Here is a 20499-nt window from a genome sequence, read left to right on the forward strand (position 1 = left end):
AAGAAAGGAAGCTCAGTATGAATGAACTCTGCAGGACATACATAGTGTAATTTGTTGCTGTTGTTATATAATTCATATTGTCCATGAATCTTTGTATGACAGCCTAATCTAACACTACCCATTTTGGCTGCTTTCACAGTGATCTGTTTTTCTTCCGCTTTTGTGTTAAAAAAAAAAAAAAAAAAAAAAGGAAAAAAACATGTGACCATGTAATCCTATGGAACTCTTCACACTGATCCATTTGCAGGTCCGCTGCTTTTAGTAAAATCATGCTTCCTGCAGGTTTGGTGCGGTAAAAAAACCCCACCAAAATGTACCTCCCCATTGAAATGCATAGAAAATGCGGCAAAAATGCATCAAAAATCGCAGGTGCATTTTTGATGCAGGTTTTGAGTCACATGTCCTGTGAAAAATGCACCACTAATGCGATAAAAACGTGTCAAAATGCATATGCGTTTTTTAAAATTTTTTATATACAATCTTTATTTAGAGCAGGAACACATGTCATAACAAACATTTTCTGAATAGCTAATATATCAGCGCGCAGTTAGTTAACATGTACATTTTTTATACGTAGCAAAAAGAGACATAACACAAAGGGAATACAGAAAAATAATCGGTTATACGTCATATATAGCTCAGGTGTTCACCCTTCTAAAGATTTGAGGTGACTACTGCTATATTATCACCGACTGGTATGTATAAACTTCTCAGCAACGAAACCCTTCACCAATCCAAGACTAGCCCAGGTCGGCAAAAGGTCTAACTTGACTTCAGGATGGTTCCCCCCTGGGCCATACATCAGAGGAGGGGGGCAACAGTCGCCTCCAGCTGGCCTCCTCCAACACAACACCCAGGCCGGTTTACTTCCTCTTTAAGGCTATCAGGGGATGAATGATGGAACATATCGAAGTGCTGAGCAATAGGAGCACACTCAGAATTAGATGGTTTCTTTTTATTTATTCTTTTTTTTTATAAATCTTTTTATTTATTTCCTTAATACAACAAACGAAACCAAACAAAACAACACATCATACCATTGGACCAAAATATTAATGCAAATTCAAGATCCAATCACATTGCATAGCAGCCATCAAATCAAAAATAGAAAATAAAAAGAGTAAAGTAATTAACAAAAAAGTATTTTAACTGGGCTGTGGTCTAAACCACACTAATTAGATGGTTTCTTTGGACGTTTAATGATATTCAGTTGTTCACTAGGGATGAGCCGAACACCCCCCGTTTCGGTTCTCACCAGAAGTGACCCTGCCCGCCTCTGACATCACATGACATCAGAAGGGGGCGGGTCACTTGGTTACGTCACCGGGTGGCCCCGCCCTTGCTTATGTAACAGCTGTCACAGGCAAGAGACTCGTCCCCCCTTTTCCTGGCCTGCCAGGCTACTTGCTTTGATAAGGGTCTGGTATGAATTTTGGGGGGGGACCCCACGACAATTTTTTAAAAAATTTTGGCATGGAGTACCCCTTAAAATCTATGCCAGACCCAAAGGGCTTGGTATGGATTTTGGGGGGGACCCCATGCCCACGCGAGAGCCTATGAGGGACCCCCGAAGACGGTGTTCTGGGCCACTCTGTGCAAAACGAGCTGCACAGTGGAGGTAAGTATGACATGTTTGTTTTTTTTTAATAATCAAAGCTTTACAATCACTTTAAGGTAAGTAGGTTGATCATCAAGTCATTTTAATATCTCCTGTTCATAATCTTTCTCAGAAAGGAGGATTACATTGCCTCCTTTGTCACTGGGCTTAATGATTAAATTGCGAGACTCACATAATTCTCTTAATGCCAGGCGCTCGTCTCGCCGAAGATTATCAATGGTTATTTTATCCCATTTAATCATATTCAGGTCCTCCTGAACAAGATCAAGAAATATCCCTATCCATCGGTTACTTTTAATTGATGACATCTTAGTAGATCTAATGTTAGGATCAGCCTGTCTTTTCCATTGAGTCTCGATGGAATTTTCACCTTCCATATCACTGGAGGAATCCTCAATAAAGGAGACAAGGTCATCTATAGCTATTTGTTCCCTAGCACCCAGGGCAGGCTCAAGTTCAGTGGGGGCATCAGATTTATTGGAGTGAACCCATCTGAGATACACCTTCCTTAGAAAAAGGGTGATGTCTTTATAGTGGTTGTAAACCCTTACAAAAAACTTATCAATACAGGTAAGCCTATAATAAGGCTTACCTGTAGCTACCGTGGATATCTCCTAAACCTGCACGATTTCGGAGATATCTCCTGTATCAGCTTGTGCCTTGACGTTATCGACAAATGCACACTGAAGCAATGGCTCATTCGTGCCATTGCTTCAGCTGATGTGCCGTTACCGGCTGCTCCGGCGCGCATGCGTGGGAGGGATGTCATCAATCACAGCGCCGGAACCCACGATACCCGGAAATAACTCCGGGAGACATGTCACCGGGCAGAACAGGGGCAGGGGCTTTGATCTAAGGTGAGTATTTCATAATGAGCTAGTATGCTAGTATACATACTAGCTTATTATGCCTTTGTCTTGCAGGTTTTTTTTGGGGGGGGGTTTACAACCACTTTAAAGACCTCAAAGTGACTCATCCGATTGGATGGTGAAAAGGAAAGACCACGACGGAGAAACCGCGTGTCTCTCCTGGAGAGTCAATTCAGAAAGATTGATAATTTCCATATTGGCATTATCATCAACTGGGGATCTACTCTCTGTCTCTGTGATGTCTACTTGTGTTTCTGACTTCTGGTGACTGTTTTGTATAATTCCTTTGATGTTAATGGCCCTCCGCCTCCTCTGCCTTTTCCGTTTCAGTTGTGTAGTCTCTTGTCTACTACAGGCTGTTTCAGAATTCCCCATATGGGGGGGTACTTCGTATAGATGGGGCGTTTCTTACCCCAAAAAAGTTACTGATCGACAATCCCCCCCAGTTGATGACTGTGATCGATAGCGACGACGTCGCGAGCCACTGCGTCCCCGATTGGCAGTTAAATCAATGATCTCTCCATGAGACCAATCACCCAAATCACACTGAAATTTGGACTGCTTGGTCAACTGAAGATTTCCCTGAACTTTATCAATCTCCTTTTTAAGGAGTTCATTATGTCTGCCACATTAAGGTTTATCCTTATGTGGCTCAAGAAGTCTAGTACTCTCATCAATCTGAGTTTTCAATTCTACTAACTATCTAGTCTCTTCCTCAATAATGAATTTATTTCATTTATTAGGCCATGATCAATACACAGTTGTTTCCATTTGGTCAAAAATTGCTCAGTATGCAGGTGTTGTGCTGAGATGACCCACAGTATCATCCCATTCCTGACATAATATTCAAGAGAGGAAATGTCCCTTTTACGATTAAGGAACTTCACTGTAAGTTTTTTACGTTGTTTGAACAGTTTTCTAATTAACTCGCTGTCAGTGGGTGTAAGTTTGCGGTTTCTTGTAAGAAAGCAGCCCTAATTTCTGTCTCTATCTTCTCCCCTAGAACAAAAGCCAATAAAAAATTCTGTTGTGGATATATCTTTCACACATAAGGTGTGATAAAGGTTAAAAAAAAATCTAATAACATTTTAGTAAAAATTAAGTGGCTCCCTTAAGAAGAGATCCAGCGGGGATCCAAGGAGATACTGTAAACAAAAATAAAAAAGGAATAAACATCACTTAAGCATTAAGCAGGTGTATACAGAGTCAAAAAGGGTCTCCAAAAGGGAAACTCTTATGTATTTGTAGCACCCTGGTGTTTAGGGAGGGTTGCTATTAAATTTACCTGCCAGGTATAGCTACCTAGGCTAATTGTTGAGGATCAATTGATTTCACTCTAATGCCCCTTTCTCTTTCTGACGGAAAATGTGTGATGGGAGCGTGTTGTCGGAAATTCCGACCGTGTGTGGGCTCCATCTGACTTTTTCCATCGGATTTTCCAACACACAAAGTTTGAGAGCAGGCTATAAAATTTTCCAACAACAAAATCCGTTGTCGGAATTTCCGATCGTGTGTACACAAATCCGCCGCACAAAGTGCCACGCATGCTCAGAATAAATAAAGAGATGAAAGCTATTGGCTACTGCCCCGTTTATAGTCCCGATGTACGTGTTTTACGTCACCGCGTTCAGAATGATCGGATTTTCCGACAACTTTGTGTGACCGTGTGTATGCAAGACAAGTTTGAGCCAACATCCATCTGAAAAAATCCTAGGATTTTGTTGTCGGAATGTCCGATCAATGTCCGACCGTGTGTGCGGGGCATAAGTCTGTAATTGCTGCACTTCTCTCTTTAACCGCTAGGTCAGTGGTTCTCAACTCCTGTCCTCAGGACCCACTAACAGGCCAGGTTTGCAAGCTAACTGAAATACATCACAGGTGATATCATTTGCTGCTCAGTGATTGCAGTATTCTAGTCTGCATCTCCCCAAGGTAATACTTAAAATCTGGCCTGTTAGTGGGTCCTGAGGACAGGAGTTAAGAACCACTGTGCTAGGTGGCCGGGTACCTGGTGGCATTAGATATGAGAAGGGCAATGCAAGGTCAGATTATGGGTATATGGGATATCCCAGCCAATGGGCAGGGGTTTTCTTAAATCCCTTGGCCTGCTGGGAGAACCTATATATTTGGGTGGAGTCAGGTGATCGGTGTTCTGTGTCACCTGGACGGCTGTCTGGGTGGACGTGTGTTGTACTTTCCGGACTTTTAGGCTGGAGTTTGGGCCTATCCCGGGCACATCTGGCTGCTAAGTTGTCTGAGGGCCTATTCAGAAGCAAGAGAGCAGCGCAGGGTTGGGACTGCGGCTTGCAGCCCTACCAGAAGTGACTGTTCTGCTGGTCGGAGAACCTGTCATGGTCGGAGGTAGAGGGGAAGCTGTCCCCACTAAGGGACTAACCACCTTATTACCAGGGACCACAGTGAGTAACTGAAGCAAGTACCAGAGCAGCATTCTCACCAACCGGGAACAGTGAAGAATCTGGAAACTTCAGTATCAAGCCAGAAACTTGGGTATCAAGCCAGGGACCCAGCCAGCAGAGGTGACGCTTGCAGAGCAGCCTTGTGTGTCAAGCCAGGAACCGAGCAGGCCTGTGGGGTGAAGCTTGAGAGGTATCTTAAGTGCCAAACTTGGGACCCAGCAGAGAGGCGGGGTGATGCTTGAGGAAGATACCACGTGAAGATTGAAGGAGCTCAACAGATTCAGTGGCAGTGAATCAGCGGGTCTAGTGAGAGACCGGGAGCTCAGTGGGCTGAAGAACTACAAGGAGTTATTTGTAGTGGAAGTGAAAGACCTGTACGCTTTGTGTTAGGAACTGTTAAAGACTGTTGCCATAGGAGACAGCATTCCTGTACATGCAGATGTGGCGTCTTGCTGGATGCCTTTCCCTGCATGGCTGTCCTCCTGTTGAAATCTCAGAGTCTGCCAATTGAAGTTGTAACTACCTAAGGGTGTCCTGGCCTTAACCCTGTCTCCCCCAAAAATTTTGTTAAGAAAAATAAACTCTCTTATGCATTCAAGAAGTGCCTGGCGCCCAATAACTTTAATTACCTTGCACACACCATGCCTTACAACCCACCATATACAGAAGGATGTCAGCTATCTCTGGCCCTGGAGGTTCTCATTAGACTGAAGGAGGCCTGGGACCTTGTTACATATTAATTATCAAAAATGTATTAATCAATATGAGATACAAAAAAATGTTCAAAAAGATATTTGAACCTAAACCACACCTTTAAAAAGCATGCATGACAATGTTGTCAAGAGCAGCAATAAACACAACCCGGAATCACATGCATACATCCAATCATACCAAGGGATCAAGGAAAACGTGCAGTGATTGTGAGGCAAAACAGCATTCCAATATAGGCCACCATTGACAGGTAGCTGTGATAGAAGCCACAAGGGCAAATGTAACAAGCCAAATTGATAGGAAATTCCGTATAAAAGTCAATCAATAAAATTCTGACATGGAGCTGATTTCATGAACAATTGCAAAGATGGCAATCACTAATTGAACTGAACTGGTTAGTATATGCAGCCACAGATGAATCAGTGGAAGTCCTGAATGCAGCAGAGGTAACCAAATGGGGAGAGAATGAAAAGAGCAGGCAGATAATCAGATAGTCGCAACAGGGGAGATGTATCAACACCATGAGTTCAATCACTGGGTATAGATTAGAGAACAGCGTCTCATGAACAATCTCACCCAACCGGCAGACGGCCCCAGATTCCCATGAAAGGTTCTGCTTTTGAATGGCAGTTAAGCTTGGTTTAGGATTACCAAGAAGAGGAAGAAAAGAAAGAATCAGGATCATACCTGAAATCTTACGAAAGCTGTCGCAGTCCACGGCAAGCCCGTCATCATAGAGTATAAAAGATGTCTTCTGTAGCAAGGAGAGTAGATAATCAATGTCACAGCCTTTACTGAGAGTAAATCTAGTCCCACTACCGCTAGGTTTGAGTATGCTGCCTAAGGGAGGGTTCTGCTAGTTCCAGCAGTGCCAAGTCTTGACTGGAGGATATGTGGTCTGAATCACGAATGTGGTCCAACCACAATGACCAAGTGCTGGCGAAACGATCCTGGGTACCCTTACAAGTCGCAATCCAGTCCTCAGCCCCCTTGATCTCATTCACCTTCCGTACCCATTCTTACCTACCGGGAATTTGTACTCACTTCCAATAGATTGGGAGCAACCGCTTGGCTGCGTTCAAAAAGTGGGGCAACATGCTCCTTTTTTATTGACTAATCGGCATGGGAGGATTTTGCAGGAGAAAATTAATCATGGAGAAAAGGATTTCAAGGCCCAAAATTTCTTTAACCTGAGCCCTAATGTCCATCCAGAAGGGTGTTATCACAGAGCAGTCCCACCATAGATGCAAAAGCGTACCACGCCCTCTGCAGCCCCGTCAACATAGCTCAGAGGTAGAGGGATAAATCCGGGCCAGGTCAGCGGGCACCCAGTACCAGCATGATAGGATCCTATAATTTGTCTCCTGCATTTTGGAGTCAATGGAGCTCAAGTATGTGAGCTGGAACAGATGGGTCAGCGGTCAGCTCGAACACAAAGTCCTTTTCCCAGGCCTAGATATATGTGGGCTTGGCGGCAGAGGTGGCAGACCCCAATACTTGGTAAATTTCAGAGACCATATCTGGTGAAGGCTCATCAGCTAAAAAAAAGCCCTTTGAATGATGTAAGAGAAGTAATATCTCTTATAGAACTGCCATGTACTTAAAAAAAGTGGTGTAATTGTCTGTACCTCCAGAAATCCATTTGAGAACCTCCATGTTGGGCTTTCAAGGGCTCAAAGGGCAACAGTTTACCATTCCTCATAAGTTTACCAAGGTGTGCGAGAGACCATGGAGACTTTATTCATATACTGTGACTCTGCCCCAAGCTACACATATATTGGAAAGGGGTCCTGAACACCATCAACAAAGCCTTCTCAGTTACTATCCCGACTGACCCCAGACCATGCATCTTGGGCATCCTAGACAACCTCCCCCTGGAGGAGAATTTTAAACTGCCCATAGCAAGAGCCCTAATTCAGGCACGCCTACTAATCCTTCGACGATGGAAGGCGGCAGATCCCCCCCTTGCTCAGGGAGTGGATTAACCAGGTGGGAGACACGTTATTGTTAGAAAAGTTTATCTTTCAACACAGGGGACACCTTAGCAAATTTGAAGCACCCTGGCTGAACTCCCGGGCTTATCCCCGGTGGACCTGATACTTGACAGGCTACTGGGTTGAGTCAACCACAAGAGGATTAACACCAGGTTTCATTGATAGATGTTGGCAAGCGCAGCAGGCCATGTAGGTTGTTGGGAGATAGCAAAATGCATGTTGAAACTACCACGCCCTAGGCAGTGTAGAGATGATAAGATATAATGTATACATACCGTGATTTGGTGAAACTGGAATTTATGACATGATTGTAACTTTTGTTCTTTAATAAACTTTTTTCTGAGAAAAAAAAAACTTATCAATTCCAACTCATGTAAGAGAATTTGTTTCATCCCTGTGTATCACCTGAGGCCAGGCACTTCGCTGGGTAAATGTAAGGGTTTACAACCACTTTCATTCCCAACTATCCTCATTTGAAACCAGATCCCTCTGTACCTCTTTCTTCCTCAGTTATCCCTCTTCATGTTTTTATGAACGGACCTCTATTAGCCCTTTCATGACTAAGCCTATTTTTGAAATTTGGTGTTTACAAGCTAAAATCCATATTTTTTGCTAGAAAATTACTTAGAACCCCCAAACATTATATATATATATATATATATATATATATATATATATATATTTTTTTAGCAGAGAATCTAGAGAATAAAATGGAGATTGTTGCAATATTTTATATCACACGGTATTTGTGCAGCGGTGTTTTAAACACAAATTTTTGGGAAAAGGGACACTTTTATTAATTAAAAAAAAAAAAAACAAACAGTAAATTTACCCCAATTATTTTCTATAATGCGAAAGATGATGTTACGCAGAGTAAATAGATACCAAACATGTCACGCTTTATAATTGCACGCACTCGTGGATGGCGACAAACTACGGTACCTAAGAATTTCCATAGGCGACGCTTTAATTTTTTTTTACGGTTACCAGGTTAGAGTTACAGAGGAGGTCTGGTGCTAGAATTATTGCTCTCGCTCTGACGATTGCGGCAATACCTCACATGTGTGATTTGAACACCGTTTACATATGCGGGCGCGACTTCCGTATGCGTTTTCTTTGCTGCGCGAGCTCGCGGGGACGGGGGCGCTTTAAAACATTTTTTCTTATTTATTTTATTAATTTTTATATTTATAAATTGTGTTAAAAAAATTATTTTTTTGATGACTTATATTGCTGTCACAAGGAATGTAAACATCCCTTGTGACAGTAATAGGTGGTGACAGGTACTCTTTATGGAGGGATCGGGGATCTAAAAGACCTCCGATCCCTCCTTTGCACTTCAAAGTATTCAGATCACCGAAAACGGCGATTCTGAATACTGTGTATCTTTTTAAAAATCGGTGCCATTGGCAGCCGAGTAAACGGAAGTGACGTCACGACGTCGCTTCCGCGTTTACATTTAGAAGACTGGAACAAAGCCACCCACAGCTTCGTTCCAGCCCGCCCCCAGCTGCCGGAGGCAGCCGATTGGTCACCGGGCCTCCCGATCGAACGGGAGGCCCTGTAACAGCGACGGGAGGTGGAGGGAGGGGGGGACGTTCCCTCCCGATGCTCCGGTATAACAGCCGAGCGGCTTTTAGCCGCATTGGTTGTTATACCTGGAAAGCCGATCTCCCGCTGTAAAAAACGGTACTGGGATGATGCCTGCAGCTGCGGGCATCATCCCAGTTTAACCCCGGAAAGCCGAGTAGGCACATCTGCGTACGCTCGGCGGGAAGGGGTTAAAAATGCACTATTTAATTAACAAAACTGGTATATGTAATGCTTACCCCTAATGCAGGTGGTCAGACACTATAGCTGGCTACTGTTTTCTTCATCTTTAGCAGCCCCCTTTCCCATAAGGCAAGCAGGCCTACTGGTACTCGGTTTCCCCAGGACTTATACACACTGCTATAGTGCCTGCCTACCATGCCAGGGAATTGGTGAACTCAGCAAAGCAAACAGGTACTTGCATTTGGCAGGCAGGCAGAATAGTTAGATGACAGTCCAGGTAAAATGCAGGCAGAGTTCTTCTGTTAAAAAAAAGGCAGAGTTCAAAGAAAAATCAATATCCAATCCACGGTCATACACAGGAAAATCCAATCTAGCAGAGCAGGGCAGACAAACAGGCAGCTTGATCAGGTATTACACACTCTATCGCAAGCATGAGACTGCAGGCTTGGCTAGCTTAAATCAGGTTTAGTCTCCACCCAGAGAATTACCACATCAATCATCTTGCAGGTAGACAAGCAGAGAGAATGTATCACAACCAAAACCAGGATGCTGGAATGAGACCAGCAGCTCTCTGAGGAGGGGCTCACGGCCCTTATAGACAAGCTGGACACCCAGCACAGGACCATCAGGCTGGGCATAGGTCAGGGGATCAGCAAGGTCAGGTTGTTTAGCGGGTGACCTGTCACTGGAGTCAAGCTGAATAGCTGGAACACAAGCTGGATGCAGAGTGGCTTGAAGAAAAGGTCGAAGGCTGAATGAGGCAGTCTATTCAAAGGATGGATGGAGCTTCTTAGACAGGTTTGTGCAGATGTAGTTGCAGTAGGGTGTGGCCAGGTAACTGAATATAAAAAAGCAGGAGGCTCAACTGGCATGGGTTGGACTGAAGTAACTGGTGCAAAGGCAGACTGGACTGCATCAGCAGGTGTAGAGGCAGCAAAACTAGAGGACAAGTTAGCCTGGATGTGCATCCAAGGGCGTTTAGGGACAGGCAAAGGTAGGGGTAATGCAGAGGGCTTGACTTTTGAGGATTTAGAGCAAGAAAAAGTTTTGCAATAGGAACAGGAGTCCTTTTGGAGCGAAGGCCACAAGAAACCAAACAGAATGTTTTAGTAATCCCTGGGTGCCCAGCTGTCTTAGCGTTATGTGCTTCTGAAAACACTTTAAGCCTTTCCAGGGGGCCGAATACAAGACTGAGCCTTTAAACTAGAGTCCAAAAGGCCAGGGGAAAAGCCCCCATTACTTGTGCCGGAGGTAAGATATCGTGAAACTTATGCCCTGTACACACGACCGGTTTTCCCGGCGGAATAAACTCTGAAGGTTTTTCCGACGGAGTTCAGACGGAATTCCGCTCAAGCTGTCTTGCACACACACACAGTCACACCAAATTCCGACTGTCCACTGTCCAGAACGCGGTGACTTACAACATGTACGACAAGACTAGAAAATGGAAGTTCAATAGCCAGTAGCCAATAGCTTCCGTCTCGTACTTGCTTCAGAGCATGTGACGTTTTTCGGAACAGCATACAGACAATCGGTTTTCCCGATAGGAATTGGTTCAGTCGGAAAAATTTAGAACATGTTCTCTTTCTAGGTTCGTCAGAATTTTCAACCTAAAAAGTTCGATGGGGCATACACACGATCGGAATATACGATAAAAAGCTCCCGTCTGACTTTTTCTGTTGGACATTCCGCTCATGTGTACACGGCATTAGAGTAAGTTTGGCCTCTAGCAGGAAAAGATTCAGACTAATCCCGCGTACACACGGCCGGACTTCCCGACAGAAAAAGTCAGATGGGAGCTTTCGGTCGGACATTCCGACCGTGTGTATGCCCCATCAGACTTTTTCTGTCGGCATTTCCGACGGACTCAGATATAGAACATGTTGTAAATCTTTCCGTCGGAAATGCCGACGGAGTTTAGAACGTTGGCAAGTCTGGCCGTGTGTACACGGCATTAGGCAATTGGCTGGAGAGGTGGCCTGTAGAGGATTCAATAAGCTTGTCAGTGTCTTCTGCTACAGCAGAGTCATATAAAGACAAATGGTTATGCAAACTGGAGTCACACTTGGAAAAGTTGTCAGGATTAAGATCCAAATAGGGCTGTAATAAAGGCACATGACTGTTACTGGCCACAAAAGAGGTACAAATGGGATTTTAAATGATTATTTCCACCAACTTCTACTAATAAACCATAGTTTAGTTCTAAATGAGCAAAGTTTTCATCAAAACTTTCCGTTTTACAAGTGTGTGGTGTTTATTAAAATATCTTTCTGAAACTAGTGTGAGCTCATTGTGTACTTTGTAATGCAGTGACAATCCCACACACTCTGATTAGGTTGCAGTCACAATGAAACTGAGGCAGTTGTCCTTGTGACTTGTCCTTCAGAAGACTGGAGATAAGGCTTTCCTGGCACAGTGAGAGTGGTCTTGCATAAGGTGTTTAACGTCCATCAAACAGACAATAGAAGAAAAAGCATCTCAATGACTCATGTCCAGTGTAGGATGAAATTTCAAGAACTCCTGGATTAAATTCTACACATTGTAAAGTGTGACAAAATTTTATCGCTCAGATTTTCCTAGGCCATTATCAGGTTTAATCATTTCTGTTTTTCTGAAACTGTATCTGATCCCTTGGACTTTCAAATAATGGAGGTTGGCCAACTTCCTTCAATAACAGATGAAGGTTTTAATTATTTGCCTGCGCAAATGTGTGACCCAAACAAACTACTTGTGAAATAAAATATAATCAGCACTATATTCAAACTAAGCAAATAAATGAATCAATGCAACACAATATTAAACCAATCCAGTGTCAGTAGCCTACCTCTAGGCTTATCGTGACTGCTGGCAACACCTCTCAGAGTGTATTCACATGTGACTCTCAATTCAATACTAATAAACCAAAACTGGTGCAGTGCAACCAATATAAAACAATAATAAAAGTCCAATTAATGTGAAAAATTCACCATAATGCAACCTTAGATGACAGGTCATAGAATTGTTAATTCATATTATCCAGTGACTTCGGTGACCACCACCTCTAGCTGGAATGCCTGCTCACCTCCAGATAATGACCCTACTATAGAGTGACATACGCCTGATATTTATGTCTCTCAGAAAGCCACTGGAAAAATAAATCCTCCTCCTGGTGTCCCTGGACAGCGTTGACCTCCTCCTGGGATCTCAGCAGTGGCGACTGGTGCTCAAAATTTTTAGGGGGGCGCAAAAAAAACTGAAAAGAAAAAAAACATCAATTGCAGTCTCACTGTGCCCATCAAACACAGCTACTGTGCCCATCAATTGCAGCCATTGTGCCCATCAAACGTAGCCACTGTGCCGTCAAACACAGCCACTGTGCCATCAAACGCAGCCACTGTGCCCATCAAACGCAGCCACTGTGCCATCAAACGAAGCCACTGTGCCTTCAAACGCAGCCACTGTACCCATAAATTGCCACCACTGTGCCCATTAAATGCTGCCACTGTGCCATCAAGCGCAGACACTGTGCCCATCAAACGCAGACACTGTGCCATCAAACACAGCCACTGCACCCATAAATTGCCACCACTGTGCCATCAAACGCAGCTACTGTAACCATCAATTGCTGTCAGTGTGCCCCAATCAATCGCCGCCAGTGTGCCCCATCAATTGCCACCAGTGTGCCCTATCAATTGCTGCCAGTGTGCCCCATCAATTGCCACCAGTTTGCCCCATCATTTGCCACCAGTTAGCACCATCAATTTCCGCCAGTTTGCCCCATCAATTCCCACCAGTTTGACCCATCAATTGCCGCCAGTTTGCCCCATCAATTACTGCCAGTGTGCCACCCCGCCCGGCACTTACCTGTCTCGGGTCAGTGCTGCATGCAATGCAGTGGGTCATGCAATGCATGAATCTATTTATTGAAGATTGACGGGTGCAGGAGAGAGGGGGCGGCGCTCCTACGCCCTCTATGGACGCACCACCACTGGATCTCAGTCAATCATGTTTGACCATAAAATGACAAAGGCAAACCATAGTGCTCTCTGCTACAAATATTTATTAAAACTACATACAAGGATTAAAAATACTCACATAGGTATGTGAAAAACATCCATATCATCAACTTTCCGCATTGATATAAAACGGAAAATAGGTCCTGAATGGAGCATTAAATCTCATGAGCAGCTTTGTTTTGAAAGGTTTTGGAAAGATTAAAGTATTACTAAACCCAGGACACTGCATTCACTATATCTGATCTCCCACAGTACACAGAACACGGAAATGCAATTATTTTAGTAAATACAGTGCCTTGAAAAAGTATTCATACCTCTTGAAATTTTCCACATTTTGTCATGCTACAACCAAAAACGTAAATGTATTTTATTGGGATTTTATGTGATAAACCAACACAAAGTGACACATAATTGTGAAGTGGAAGAAAAATTATAAATGGTTTTCAAAATTTTTTACAAATAAATATCTGAGAAGTGTGTCGTGCATTTGCATTCAGCCCCCTTTACTCTGATACCCCTAACTGAAATCTAGTGGAACCAAATGCCTTCAGAAGTCACCTAATTAGTAAATAGAGTCCACCTGTGTGTAATTTAATCTCAGTATAAATACAGCTGTTCTGTGAAGCCCCCAGAGGTTTGTTCGAGAAACTTAGTGAACAAACAGCATCATGAAGGCCAAGGAACATACCAGACAGGTCAGGGGTAAAGTTGTTGAGAAGTTTAAAGCAGGGTTAGGTTATAAAAAAATATCCCAAGCTTTGAACATCTCACAGAGCACCGTTTAATCCATCGTCCAAAAATGGAAAGGGTATGGCACAACTGCAAACCTACCAAGACATGGCTGTCCACCTAAACTGACAGGCCAGGCATGAAGAGCATTATTTAGAGAAGCAGCCATGAGGCCCATGGTAACTCTGGTGGAGCTGCAGAGATTCACAGCTCAGGTGGGAGAATCTGTCCACAGGACAACTATTAGTCATGCACTCCACAAATCTGGCCTTTATGGAAGAGTGGCAAGAAGAAAGCCATTGTTGTTATAAGAAAGCCATAAAAGGTCCCGTTTGCAGTTTGCGAGAAGTCTGTGGGGGACACAGCAAACGTGGAAAAATGTGCTCTGGTCAGATGAGACCAAAATGTTACTTTTTGGCCTAAAAGCAAAACGCTATGTGTGGCGGAAAACTAACACTGCACATCACCCTGAACACACCATCCCCACCGTGAAACATGGTGGTGGCAGCATCATGTTGTGGGGATGCTTTTCTTCAGCAGGGACAGGGAAGCTGGTCAGATTTGATGGGAAGATGGATGGAGCCAAATACAGGCAGTCCCCAGGCTACAAACAAGATTTTGCTCTTAAGTCGAATTTGTTTGTAAATCGGTACAGGTAAATTTTTTAAGTGTAGCTCCAGCCAAAAAAAATTATTTTTACGTTATTTGTATAGCATAGGGAAGGTGAATTGGAATGTGATTTTAGAGCATCCCCAGTTTGCTCTACCCGTGGCTGACTGTTCTTTATTACCTACCTACACCTAAGGTATGCCACTGTTTGTTTGCTAATGTATATTGCAAATAGAAGTTTTCAGTAGATTATGCCAAAAGTATTTATAATATTTGATGTTACAATGGCAGTCCTAGCAGATTCCTCTGTGAAGAGCTGATTGCTGGGCATATGGCAGGAGAACTTGCCATAATATGACATTATACATTTTATTGCAAATTTAACTTGAAGCTTCCATGTTTCAGCACTTAGTTTTACACTCTCCCTTCTCTCTGATGCAGACAGGACTCATTCAATTTATTTAGTGTGCTTTCACACTGAGGCGTTGGGGGCATCGAGGTAAAGCGCCACTATTTTTAGCAGTGCTTTACCGTTGATTTAGCGGCGCTATTTGGCCTCTAGCGGGGTGCTTTGGCGCTGCCCATTTATTTCAATGGGCAGGGGCGCTTTAGGAGCAGTGTATACACCGCGCCTACAGCGCTGCAAAGATGCTACTTGCAGGACTTTTTTAACTGTCCTGCAAGCGCACAGCTCGGGCTTTTTACACTGGAGTGAGAGGAGAGGCTCTTTACAGGTGCTATCTTTAGCGCTATAGCGCCTGTAAAGCGACTCAGTGTGAAAGCAGCCTTACTAGTAAAAAAGAAAAATAAGAGACACAGAATGCCTATGTATGTCAAAAACGGCAAACTTTAATTGGTACTGATCAGGCTGCATTTATTTGGAGGGGGGGGAGTGCCGGCGCGTCACCTCCCAGATGTAAGTTTGCCACCTCCCTGAAACAAGTTTTTGCAGGTTGGGATGTCTGCAAACAGTGTATTGAGGCAGTGGCGATGGAACAGCTGAGAGCTTGTTGCAGGCCGGGATGACACTGGATCCAACATCGTGTAACCTTCCAAAACATTAAAAAAGACAACATTGTCATTTAAAAAGAGGAATGGCAGCTGCGCACACATCCACACAATCAAACTTACACGCAGCTCAAAGGATGGGAGTTGATTGAAGTATTGTTGATCAATATTTTGCATATACTATCTTCCTCCTTCTTAATTAAGCAGTGGATTATGGTCATCCCAAACAGGACATGTAGCTGTAAACTGATTGAAATGTGGATATGCATAAACAAATAAGTGGATATCATGGGCCGTCCTAAGTCATTAGTACACAAATTCAACTGTGGCACCTAGGATTAGGGGCTCTCATTTGTCTGTTGGAGGCACAGGTGGCTTAATTGAATAGGCTGCAGTGTCCCGTAAGCAAGGCTGCGAGGGTAAAACTTCTTAAGTGTAATACTCATTTAAAAAGTTCACTGATCCATCACAGGTAGGTTTGGGGAGGGAGAAACACAGCGGGGGGAGTTGGTGTTGTCAGTCCACAGCTAGTCAGCAAGATCAACTGAATAATAGCAATGTAAGATACTATCACCCTTATCTGTGTCTCCTCATACCTCCACCCATCGTTTCTGAACCGTGAAGTCACTGGGTTATCCCCTTGGGAAGTTGATCAAGGTGTTGGATCTAGTGTCATCCCCGCCTGCAACAAGCTCTCAGCTGTTCCATCGCCACTGCCTCAATACACTGTTTGTGTTAGTGCTACGATTACGTTACCCGCTGACATTGGCACAATGGCAGTGGTGGGCAAATGGACGTACCTGTACTTCCCCTTTAAGAGCTGGGGATAGCAGGCGCACGCACCCACCGCTAATAGCGCAAACGTGCCCGTGGGACCGGCAGGCTCTATGTCTGCTGGTTTTCCCGGTGATCGTGTCACGGAGCCTCAGAATGGGGAAGTGCCTATGTAAATAAGGCACTTCCCTGTTCTAGCTAGTGTCATGACAGAGATCACTGCTCCCTGTCATCGGGAGCGGTGATCGCTGTCATGTGACTTGAAGCCCATCCCCCCACGGTTAGAATCACTCCCTAGGACACACTTAACCCCTCCCTAGCCCCCTAGTGGTTAACCTCTTCACTGCCAGTGTCATTTACACAGTAATCAATGCATTTGTATAGCACTGATCGCTGTATAAATGACAATGGTCCCAAAATAGTGTCACAATTGTCCGATGTGTCCCTCATAATGTCGCGGTCCTGATAAAAATTGCAGATCGCCGCCATTACTAATAAAAACAATTTAAAATAAAAATGCCATAAAACTATCCCCTATTTTGTAGACGCTATAACTTTTGCGCAAACCAAACAATATATGCTTATTGCGATTTTTTTTACCAAAAATATGTAGAAGAATACATATCGGCCTAAACTGAGGAAAACATCGTTTTTTTTATATTTTTTGGGGGATATTTATTATAGCAAAAAGTAAAAAATAATGTGTTTTTTTCAAAATTGTTGCTCTTTTTTTGTTTATAGCACAAAAAAAATAAAAGCAGAAGTGATCAAATACCACCCAAAGAAAGCTCTATTTGTGGGAAAAAAAGGACGTCAATTTTGTTTGGGTGCAACATCGCAAGACCGCGCAATTGTCAGTTAAAGCGCCGCAGTGCTGAATCGCAAAAAGTGCTCTGGTCAGGAAGGGGGTAAAATCTTACGGGGCTGAAGCGGTTAAATAGCCAAATATTTAACTGCAATATCTTGATTCGGCCACTAGATGTCATCTAAATGCTCACTTCCATTCAACTTGGAAAGTTGAATGGAAGTGAGCATTTAGATGACATCTAGTCAATGACAACGTTGTCTTTTTTAATGTTTTGGAAGGTTACACTCAGACCGCTATTTTTGGTATTTTGTCATATTTCATATTATGGTGTGTTTTTTCTAAATAAAATGTAATTAAATTCAACCGTAGTGTTCAGTTACTGCGACCCCTTTGGAAGGCCTTGTCCTTTCTTTTTTTCCTATATGCAGCTTATGGAGCCTGGCAATGTGCTCTGAGGGAGGTATCCTTACTTAAGGTAGAGATGATGCAGAAATTCCTTTTGAACACAGCTCAGAGGGTCTTTAAATACAGGAATAAGAATGGTCAATTGCTAGCGTGGTTGGCCAAAGGACAGTTCGCAGTTACTCGCATTAGTGACATAAGGGACTCTGAGAGGGTGTTGAGATCACCTAGTAGTATAAATGAGAGATTTTTGCAATATAACCAGCATCTGTACTCCTCTAGGGTGGAATATACTTCTCTCTAACATTTGAAGTGCATGAACCCTTCAGAGCATAAATTGTTCTACTCTCAGTGAGTCATTAAAACATACTGTATATATCTGCTATGCTTTTGTTATTCTTATGTATTTTTTTGTTATGTGTAATTTCTCTACAGAATGAATCGGATGTCTTTCAGCATCTAATCTGCAAGGAGTTCCAGGAGCTTAAGAGATACATTGCAGAGGAAGAGGATCACTTCCTTAAGCTAGTGTCCAGGAAAGCTACAGAGCTCATCAGCAACATTGAGATTCAAGTAAAGCAGAAAAATGAAATCCTGTGCTCTGTAAAGGAAAAAGAAAGACAGCTGGAGATCCTGGGAAATGAGAATCACCTGCATTTCATCCAGGTGAGACTTTCCACCAAACTGGGTCCACAATACTGTAGGTAATGTAGGTAGTTACATTTTTATCACATTCAATGAACAGCTGCGGTAAACGTAAAGTGTATGTAAACCATAACAATGCATTTCTCTTATTTGCTCCTGTTTGGTCATTTAAATAAACCACTCACAGCATTGTGTTAAATCATTTTGATAAGTGCAAAAAAACTTTTGATTCTGCCAGAGATCAGATTCTGTCTTGTGCACTTTTCAGTGTTATCTCAAGCAGTCTTAATAACTCTGTCTAGTTCTTCTCTGTGGATAACAGATCCCCTCCCCTTCGGCCCATCTCCATAACATTGGGAGTAGAGGAGGAAAAATATTTTTTAGTCCTAATACACTTTGGGGTGGATTTACTAAATGTCCACTTTGCAAGTGTAGCTGCATTGATTTCCCCCACAGCTCTGTAAGGCCTCTTTCACACGAGGGATCCGTATGTCCGTTTTTCATCCTTCCGTTTTCGGATGAAAAACGGACATACATGTATCCCTATGGAGCGTCGGATGTCAGCGGTGACATGTCCGCTGACATCCGACCCGCTCTGATCCGAAAAGTGTAACGGAGGAAAAACCTACTTTTTCCTCCGTTTTCGGATCGGATCGGATGACGACGGACACTACGGACCGTCATCATCCGATCCCCCCATAGGGGAGAGCGGCGCTCTGACAGGTGCATCGCTGCACAGCGTGCAGCGATGCACCTGTCATCTTCCTGCTCAGCGGGGATCGGCGGAGCTATCCCCGCTGAGCAAGCGGATGTTCATGGGGCGGATCATGACTGATCTGCCCCGTGTGAAAGAGCCCTAAACGTGGTAAAGTTTCACGTTGTAAAGAATACCCAATCAGGTACAAGGAAAAGAGAAAAACAACATTTTTGCTTGCACATGATTGGATGATGGAAATCAGCAGAGTTTTACCACATTTACTAAGCTCTGGGGAAAATGAATGTAACTGCACCCGCAAAGTGCACAGTCTATATGCTTTTAGTAAATCCAACCCCTCACACTCTAGGATGACAACACTGCTTCTCCCTAAACACACCACAGTGAGTAAATGTTGTCACCCATAGGAAAGGAAGTATTTTACTGGCAAGAGCACCGGGTGATAATAAAGTAAAAAAAAAAATCTCAATATCTGGGTATTGGAAGCTAAGCTTCATTTTTGTTGTTTGTGCTAAAATTAAAATAGGTATATGAGCTTACGGTTACATATATTGGCCAAATTAAGTTCATTAAGGAGCCTATTTAAAAATGTTTTCACCCAAGTGTCACACAACTTTCTTTCAATTATTTTATATTGTTTTGTTTTACCGGAATAACATAACAGCAGGTATGCCCACACAGGCGCATGAAAACATTATACAAAAATGTCCATATGAAGGTGGATCGAAACAGTTATACAAGATAAGAGACCAGAATCCTGCTATGGAAACGTAATGTTTTCCTATAGTCACCATTGGGGGTAGGGCATCCCAGAGACCAAGGCACCCTAGGATGGGCAGGCTTGGAGCAGGGGGTGCTCATTCGGGCATAAGCAACCCAAAGTAGTTAAGCGGGAAGGAAAGTGAAAAGGAGAGAGAGGGAGTAGAAAGGATGTCCCCACAGATTTAAGAACCAGTCGGACAGCATGTTATAAACTGCCTAAACTGAATGGATGGGAAAAGCATAGTTAAGACAGGGTTCCCAGGTCATCAGGAATTCAGAGTGTCATACAACTTTCATACAGGTTTCAAATATTTTTCACAAATTTTTGAAGTAAAAAAATGTCTGGATCTTTGGTGAACAAATGTTATTTCTTTAAGCGTGCACCCTGTAGTAACATTATGGAAGAGTATCTCTTCCCAGTGCACCCAAGAGTGCCACCCAAAAATGGAACTTCCGCTTTAAGGGAAGGTGACCCCCTAACATGCCACAAACGCATTATTTTTTACTTTTTGCTATAATAAATTTCCCGAAAAAATAATTAAAAAAACATTTTTTCCCTCAGTTTACGTATTCTTCTACATATTTTTGGTTAAAAAAAAATCGCAATAAGCGTTTATTGATTGGTTTGCGCAAAAGTTATAGTGTTTACAAAATAGGGGATAGTTTTATG

General features: G+C 43.2%; 1 protein-coding gene across 1 annotated transcript in view; it reads left to right on the forward strand.

Annotated features, from left to right (window-relative positions):
- The window catches only part of TRIM50 (tripartite motif containing 50), a 52981-nt gene that overhangs the window by 18629 nt on the left and 13853 nt on the right, over nt 1–20499 (forward strand). Inside the window, exon 4 of the mRNA XM_073616585.1 lies at nt 18143–18373. Within this exon, the coding sequence (XP_073472686.1) occupies nt 18143–18373 (231 nt within the window). The remainder of the gene's footprint in view (nt 1–18142; nt 18374–20499) is intronic.

The sequence above is a fragment of the Aquarana catesbeiana genome, linkage group LG02, assembly GCF_042186555.1.
Source record: "Aquarana catesbeiana isolate 2022-GZ linkage group LG02, ASM4218655v1, whole genome shotgun sequence".
NCBI lineage: Eukaryota > Metazoa > Chordata > Amphibia > Anura > Ranidae > Aquarana > Aquarana catesbeiana.